Source organism: Myotis davidii, unplaced genomic scaffold (genome assembly GCF_000327345.1).
Source record: "Myotis davidii unplaced genomic scaffold, ASM32734v1 scaffold992, whole genome shotgun sequence".
In the NCBI taxonomy this organism is placed as follows: Eukaryota; Metazoa; Chordata; class Mammalia; order Chiroptera; family Vespertilionidae; genus Myotis; species Myotis davidii.
In genome coordinates this window covers 296101-304004 of record NW_006283543.1, presented here as the reverse complement: position 1 = coordinate 304004, position 7904 = coordinate 296101, and the positions used below count along the sequence as shown (strand labels likewise).

Sequence of the window (7904 nt, the reverse complement as noted above, 5' to 3'; positions counted from 1 at the left end):
TGCCCCCCAGCCATGATTGGAGAATCAGGAGTTTTTGCCGCCCTGGCCAGTGATAACAGGAAGTAGCGGTGGAGCCAGCGATGGGAGCTGGGCACGGTAGAAGCTGGCAGTCCCAGGAGCTAGGGGTCCCTTGCCAGGGCCTAAAGCGAAGCCCACAATCGCGGGGCTGCTGCAGCTGCGGGTCCCCGCTGCCCGGGCCGGACGCCTAGGCCAGAGGTGTTAGGCCTGGGCAGGGGTGGAGCCTGCAACCGCGGGGAGCTGGGGATCCCCTGCCCAGGCCTGATGTCTGGGCCAGAGGCATCAGGCCTGGGTGGGGGGCGGAGCCGTGGATTGGGGGGATATGATGGGCCCCTTGTCCAGGCCTGAAGCCTGGGTCAGAGGCGTCAGGCTTGGGCGGGGAGTGGAGCAAGCGATCAGAGGGAGATGGGGGTCCCCTGCCCAGGCATGATTCCTGGGCCAGAGGCCTCAGTCCTGGGCGGGACCAGAGCCAGTGATCGGGGGGAGATGGGGGTCCCCTGTCCAAGCCTGACACCTCTGGCCAAGGCATCAGGCCTGGGCAAGGGGCCGATCCTGCGATTGGAGGGTGATGGGGGGCAACGCCTGAGGGCTCCCAGTATGTGAGAGGGGGCAGGCTGGGCTGAGGGACACTCCCCCCCACACACACACACCAAGTGCACGAAATTCGTGCACCGGGCCCCTAGTAAAAATATATTTAAAAAAAGAAATCTGGGCCACAGTCTGCTTATGTGGCCGACAACCAAAGGCCTTGTTCTCCATCTATGATTAGCCTTGGGTTCTAATATGGCTGCAGGACCTGAGCCAGATATGACTAGTGAGGAATAGACCACAACTTTTGAACCTCTCTCTCTCTCTACACTGACCAGAACCTACCCAAAGGAAACTACCTTCAAGGAAGACTATTCACAGTTGTCCCCAAGACCCAGTAATCTTTCCCACCATCCCTCACCCCAAGGCTCTGGACCTCACCCTCCTATATGTATCTGCCTGATCACAATGAGTAGGATAATGTGTTTATGAGTCAGCAACTTGAGAGGCACTCGAAGGCAGGGGCCATGTTTTACTCACTTTATACCCCCCCCACCCCCCCAGTGCCTGGTCCAGAGAATGCTGTTAGTTAATGTGTGTTCTGTCCCCAACCAGATTGTGAGCTGCCTGGGAAGAGTGGCTTTACCTCCTATCCACCCACTTTTCTTCTCCTACAGTAAAACCAGACACAAGATTGAGAGCAGGGTGGGATTGTAGATGAGCAATGGTTTAATTCAAGATTCAAAAATCTCCACTTCTGCATAATATCTTTATTTAGCTCAGGAAGATGTTTCCTACACATTTCTAGATATGTGGATATGGATTTTTCTATCACATTAAGTTAGTTGTTTTTTAAGCTTTTACATACTGTATAATAAATGCAAACAAGCAAGTACAATGCAGGCTAAAATGAAAAGTTCCTTGTATACAAACATTTTAAAAAGACATATTAATACAGGGTATAGAGAAAGGAGACCAATAGAAGGTGATTGAATTACCACCCCCTAGTTCCAGATGTGATCCTGGTTCCTTGATATAGGACTCTCTCTGCTCTTTGCTCTTCTAAGACCCAAGTCCCTAGCTCCTCCTGGATAGGAACAGAGGCTGCCTAAGGCCGGAGGCAGCACTGTTCCTGTCTGCAGAAAGGAAGGGAATCCTCCCAGGCACATGTGGTCCCAGACTCATGTGGTGAGTGTCTTCAGCCTTGTTCAAGTGGGGAGCCCATCTCTGTGCCAGTATCCTGGGCTGCCTCTTCCCTTCACTTTTGATGGTTCCCAATTGTCAAAGAGATTGGACAGGCCCTGGTGTGGCTTATTCTAAATGTTTCTCAAGCCAGTCAGCCCCCACAGAAAGTCAGCTAGATGCTGGTTCCAGGGACTTCCAAAGAGCTCCAGAGGGTTGAGAACCTCCTAACCTTATCAGACTTCCTAGCTCAAGCACTGTGTCAGAAGGTTCCATCAGCTCCTATAGTGTCCACTATCTGCATTTAGTATGCAGAGGGGGAAAGTCCAGGGTGGGGTACAGGCATGATCCTTCAGGACTGCCTACAGCTACACAGCAGAATATCACCCAGTCCAATATTTGTGGTTTTCAAGTCAAAGCTTAGACCTCCCTGGGCCATCCCCCTGGCCTGTCTGGGCAGCCAGGCCAAGGAGACAGTTATGGGCCTTACTTCAATTGGTATACCTGATCAGGACTGGTGGGAGGGACACGATATGGAAGGTAGGGGGTCTCATTGTGGCCCTGTGCTTGACTTTACCTCCATCCCCAGTACCACCAGAGACACAAGCCTGAGTAGCTTTTACAGGTACAAGGCTCTGCAGGGCTCTCAGCCACCTAAGAGCGAACCTGCACCTGGAAGTGCTTGCAGTGGGCATGCTTCATGGTCAGCCCATAGATGGGGGTCATGTCCACCTTCACGCCTGGTGGCATGCTGAATTCTACCTGCTGCAGCATGATGGCCAGGAAGAGAAAGACCTCGAAGCGGGCAATGTTTTCACCAATGCACTTCCGCTTGCCGAGGCCAAAGAGAATCACCTGCTCACTCAGTGCCTTGTTGATAGTGCCATTGGGGGTGAGAAAACGTTCTGGTCGGAACTCAGATGGGTCATCCCACAATTTCCTGTAATCAGAGCGAGTAACTGAAGACGCAGCTCAGAAGCAGGAGGTTGCACCCCAGCCTACAAGAGTAGGGGATAGGCAAATGGCCAGGGACAGCAGGGTCTGAAACTCAGAAGAGGGTGGAGTTTCAACTTACTGGTCATGGTTGATCTGCCACTGGTTCACAAAGACACAACGCCCCTTGGGGATGTAAAAGCCACTCAAATTTGTGTCTCTGGTAGTACTGGGGAGGAAGAAGCTCAGTTAAGCTCAGAGCCACAATGAGATCCCTCTACCCCCCATACCATGTCCCTCCCACCAGCCCTGATCAAGTGCATGGACTGAAGTAAGGCCCAGTATCAGGTAGAAGTAGTTCCATGGGGCCTCACCTGTGGGGGATGGTGAAGGGGACGAAGGAGGAGTGTCGGAAGGTCTCCAGGATGAAAGCTTCCAGATAGGGCAGCTGGGGCCTGTCAGAGAGCCGTGGCTGCCGTGCCCTGCCAACCACTGTGTCTGCGGGGCACAGCGGACAGACAGATGAAGGTGCCTCCCATACAATGGCTGGGTCCCCTGCACTGAGCACTTTGAAGGAGGTCACCACCTACCGAGCTCCTCCTGGATCTTTTTCTGCACACCGGGGCTTGTCACCAGGTACATGAGGCTCCAAGAGATGGCAGTTGTGACTGTGTCAAACCCTGGCCAGAAAAGAACAGAGGGAGAAGCCTGGTGGTTGATGGGTTGGGGCAGTTGAGTACAGGAAAGGCAAATGGGGTAGCTCATACCAGCTCCAAAGAGGTCCAAGACGACACTAACGATCTTCTCATCTGACAGCTGGATATTGGCGTTCTCATCCAGCTTCTTGTCCTGACAATGTTTGATCAGGCTGTCTGTGATGTCTCGGATGTGGCCCTGAGTACAGAAGGCCCACGGGTGAGCAAGATCCCAAATCCAGACCTACCTCTCCATCCAGATCTGGTCTCTTACCATCCCTAGTATCTTTGTTCAAGAGATGACACCCCCACTCACACACCCAAGGCTGTCATCCCAGCTTCTCTCTGTCTGACCAAGGCTCTCTCCTGCCCCAACTCAAGAGAAACCTGACAGACAGAGTCTGATACCATTATCATCTGGACGTGCTCTTTACCCTTGTATGTATCTATTGATTGCCTCCTGTCCCCCTGCCCCCCCCGGGGGATCAAACACACCACTTGGTCATGTGCCTTCACCAGGAATCGAACAATGACTTCCTGGTTCATAGGTCAACGGTCAACCACTGAACTACACCGGCCAGGCCTCTTTACCCTTTTCTCTCCCATGAGGCTAGGAGACTAACTTTTTAATTCTTCCTAGTCCCTATAACTGGCCTAGGGTACAGCATGGACTGGCTATTCAGTAAATATTGCTGTCTGTTAGAAGGATAAAAGGACTGGTCAAGAAAACGTTCTATTCCCCTCCATGGATGGAGTCCTGTCCATTACTAACTTCAAAATCCCAGGGTGAAGGCACCTGAGAGTCTGCCAAACCCCATGCTGCTCGAGTTATCAATGACCACCTGACCCCTGACCCTACCTGCTCCTCACCACCCACCTGCCTCTCCCCAGTCTGTACCTTCTCAAACGTTTTATAGTGTTCCTTAACCATCTTTTGCATGAAGATGTAGAACTTCTTATTCACGTCCTTGAAGATACTCAGGGCAGAGTTGGGCAGGTAACGGAGGATAGGGAGGAAGTCAGCTGGGTTTCCGGAAGCAGCCACCTCCCCGAACTCATTACTCAGGTTGACTATACTAAGTAGCTCATGATCATCATGGTTATAGCGCTGACCAAAGCACATGGCACATATGACGTTGGCCACTGACACCACTACATACCTGTAGGGGTCAAAGTGTCCAACCCTTGTCATTAGCTCCTGGAACTTGCTGATGAGGACCTCAGCCTCCTTGCTCACATGCTCCTCCAAGTAGCAAGAAGATGAGGAAGTCGGGTCTGAAGCAATAGAGAAACTCTTCAGGGCATTTTGGGCCAGACGCCGGCGGGCAGCCCACACCGGTCCAGAGTCTGGGTTAAAGGTCATGCTCTGTCCACCAGAGATGAAGGTGAAGCTGTAGAGGTCAGGCCGGCCCTTGAAATCATCGCCCTGCCTCACCAGAGCCTGCCGGATGGTGTCCAGGCCACTGAGCACCAGCACAGGTGTGCAGCCAATGCGGATCTCTAGCACATCCCCATAACGCTGGCTCAGTCGTGACAGCGCCAGGTGTGGGTTCTTCCCCAAGGTCAGCATGTGTCCAAGCAGGGGCCAGCCCCAGGGCCCTGGAGGACTCTTCAAGCCTTTGGGGACCCGAGGCCTCCAGGCCCTGAACACCCAGAATACTAGGCAGAAGGTGGTGGAGGCCAGGAGAAGTTCTGTGGCCGAGATGGGGATGGAGAGTCCAAATACAGAAAGCATGATCAGCGTAGAGATGGCAAGGTGGCCACTGAAAGGTGGGCAGGAGGGAAAGATCAAGACATCATATAAGGGCATACGAGGAACCCGTGTCTTAAAGTATCAGCATGCTGATTAAGAGAAAACCTTATCTAGAACTGCTCACTGAGCATGAAGGGGAGGAGGAGGTGGGAGAAGCTATTGAGCTGCCACTGTGTGCCAAGAATTTCCATATTCTTCATTCAGTCCTGGCCACAGCCTATGAGGTAGGTTGAGGTAAGGCTCAGAGAAAGTAAGTAATTTGCTCAAGATCACATAGCCAGGAAGTTTTGGATACACATGTCCAACCCAAATTATTTAATTCCAGAACACCCTCTCTTATTTGTGCACCAGTTTAAAATAGCGCTCTCCAACGTCACTCTGTGATTTCCATATACACCTGCACTATTATTTTCTTCACATTTTTTAAAAATCAACTTTAAATCTACCCACTTACCATCATCCCAAACAATCATATCTGTGTGAAAGTACAGGTTTGATTTTTCCCCTAATATATGTTAAAATAAACACATAATTGATATGCATCACCTAAATGCCCTTGAGTAATGCTCACCACACTTAGGGAAACACTGCTATTGGGAGAACTAGGCATCATCCACTCCTTTGGGGAAATTGATTTTCAGAGGATGCACTGATTTGGCTAAAGTTACCCAGCAACCAGTGACTGAGCGAGGATTCAGACCTCTTAGCAAAGTTCCCTGGGAGATTTTCAGCTCCTGTCATAGCTACCTCCCTTTGAAGAGTGTTCCCAGAACCCTCAGTTCTCTCCTGCTCAACTCCAGGGTCTAGGGTATACTGCCAGACCCTGGAATAGAGTGGGAAGGGGACAGGGGATAAGAAGACCACTGCCTAAGCCACATGGCTCTCAGCCCCAGCTCTCTATTTAAAAGCAGCTGGAGACAAGTTAGATTAAGGTCCCAGTCACAGAAATCTAGGCCAGAGTCTTTGTTGGGCTCAGTTCTCACTGGAGAGCCATTCAAGATGGGGAGGTTGGCTGTATGGTTCCTACCTCAAGTACTATAGCTGTCTGTGTAGGGAGGCTTCCTGGAGGAGCTGGATCTCAAAGCACACATACAAAAGTCCCGGCTCCCTAAGTGAACTGGGAACACTGCTAGGCCTTGGTATGCCATGGTGTCCCCTTGCACACATTGGGTGCCCCAAGGACCTCTAGGCATACTTAGTAAGATGGTAGGAGCCCAAGAGATATGTGACGGGTGAGTTACCAAGGACTGGTGGTCAAGCTCCTTGAAGCTGACAGTCTCTCACACTGCTCCCCAACAGACGCCAGAGAAGACAGTCAACGGGATAGGGAAGGCCTCTGGGCAGTGCCCGGGACTCCTGCTCAGATCTCTTGTCCAAGTCAGCACATCGTGGCTCTGACAAGCCATGCCTTGGGAGGGTAGAGCCAGCCACGGGTAGCTTTTAGATAAGGCAGGTACAGCTGGTAAGAACACAACCTGCCCCTTCCATTTACCCTGACCACCCAGGAAGAAGCCCTCCTCATCACACAACCTGAGGAGAGGCTATATATGCACCCAGTTTAGGTAAACTGTGTTCTTATTCCACATAACCAGGTGACTCTGATGGGGAAGGCCCAGGCATTTAGAGAGCCACTGGGGGATAAAGCTGGAGTCTGGGTCCTGGAGCCTGAAAGGGGTCCATCTGGATCTAGAATTCTGATACTAACTGTGGGACATTCAGCAAGTCCTGCCCTTCCCTTCACCTCAGTTGCCCCTTTAGGGAGCTGGCCTGCTTAGTCACTAAGGCTACTCCTAGCCTTCTTTTTTAAGGTGCTAGATCAGTGACTACCTGGGAAGACCTGGAGGCATTAAAATGTTCCTTCTGTTGGGAGGGGAGGGGCAGGCCAGAAGTCCCAGCACTCACCTGTGGCTGTGAGGAGGTGTTGAACTGAGCTGGGAAGAGTTGTCTCAGAAGCCAGGACCCCAAAGAAGATCAAGGAAGGCTCCAGGCAACTGTCTGTCACCTTCAGGGTGAGGGTGAAGGCACAACCAACTTTATAGGCAGCTTGCGTGTGGCCACGCCCCTTGGCTCAGGGATGCAACTCAGGGAGGGGCGGCCTGAGGGGGAATAGTTGCTCTAGGGTGGATGGGAAGTGGGGGAGCGGAGGCACAGGGACCCGCAAGAACCCACTATGCCATAGTGACTATGGGGACGCCTCTTCCAAGTGCCGGCACGTAAAAGGGTGAGTGCTGGGGACACCTGGAGTCTCCAGTTCCAAGGTACCCCTTGGACAGCGCAGAGCCCAGGTGAGGCGGGGGTTTGGGGAGAAGTCCCAGCACAGCCCGAAAAGAGGGTATGGGGACCCTCTTTCCCCGGCATGGGGACGCCTCACCCTCATTTTTGTACCCACTGGACCTGTAAGTGCCTCCCCTCACTACTAGCGGACCGAGGCCAACCAGCAGGGGCGGGGCTGCCGGGTGGTGACCTCCTTTTCCCGGTTTACTGAGTCCGGGCTCGCGTGAGAAGCGCGGCGACCCTGCTCCCAGGTCACCGGGGCCGGAAGGCCAGCGGCGCCGATGGGCTGCCCTTTCCCCCACGCAGCGTCCCCAGAGCCCCGGCACCTAGCAAAAAGGTCCGCGCTCCCTGCCCCAGGAGCGGGAACGGAAAATGTGCGTTCTCTCCGAGCGCTCACACGTTGCTCGGTACCGCCTCTAGGGACCACCTCCCGCCGGGACCCACCCGCCCTTGAAGTTCCCTCCCGGCTCCCGGGTTGCTAGCGCTTTCGCCGGGCTGAAAAATCAGGCGGCGAGGGGGGC

At 53.1% G+C, this 7904-nt stretch overlaps 1 protein-coding gene across 1 annotated transcript; it reads right to left on the bottom strand.

The window, feature by feature from the left end:
- Positions 1-1296: 1296 nt before the first annotated feature.
- LOC102762200 (cytochrome P450 1A1) lies at positions 1297-7670 on the bottom strand. Its single transcript, XM_015564565.1, has 7 exons — positions 7012-7670; positions 4255-5119; positions 3429-3555; positions 3252-3341; positions 3036-3159; positions 2804-2890; positions 1297-2668 (listed from the first exon to the last, which is right to left on the bottom strand). Exons 2-7 carry the CDS (start codon positions 5089-5091, stop codon positions 2383-2385), a joined length of 1551 nt encoding a protein of 516 aa, XP_015420051.1. The 5' UTR covers positions 5092-5119; positions 7012-7670; the 3' UTR covers positions 1297-2382.
- Between the last annotated feature and the right edge of the window lie 234 nt (positions 7671-7904).

Bases quoted from the DNA above. Each gene is read 5' to 3' on its own strand.
- LOC102762200 (XM_015564565.1), bottom strand. From the start codon at position 5,091: ATGCTTTCTGTATTTGGACTCTCCATCCCCATCTCGGCCACAGAACTT. The intron at 3,342-3,428 runs GTATGAGCTACC...TTTTCTGGCCAG, and splicing joins CTTGGACCTCTTTGGAGCTG to GGTTTGACACAGTCACAACT. The intron at 2,669-2,803 runs GTAAGTTGAAAC...CTCTGATTACAG, and splicing joins TGGCAGATCAACCATGACCA to GAAATTGTGGGATGACCCAT.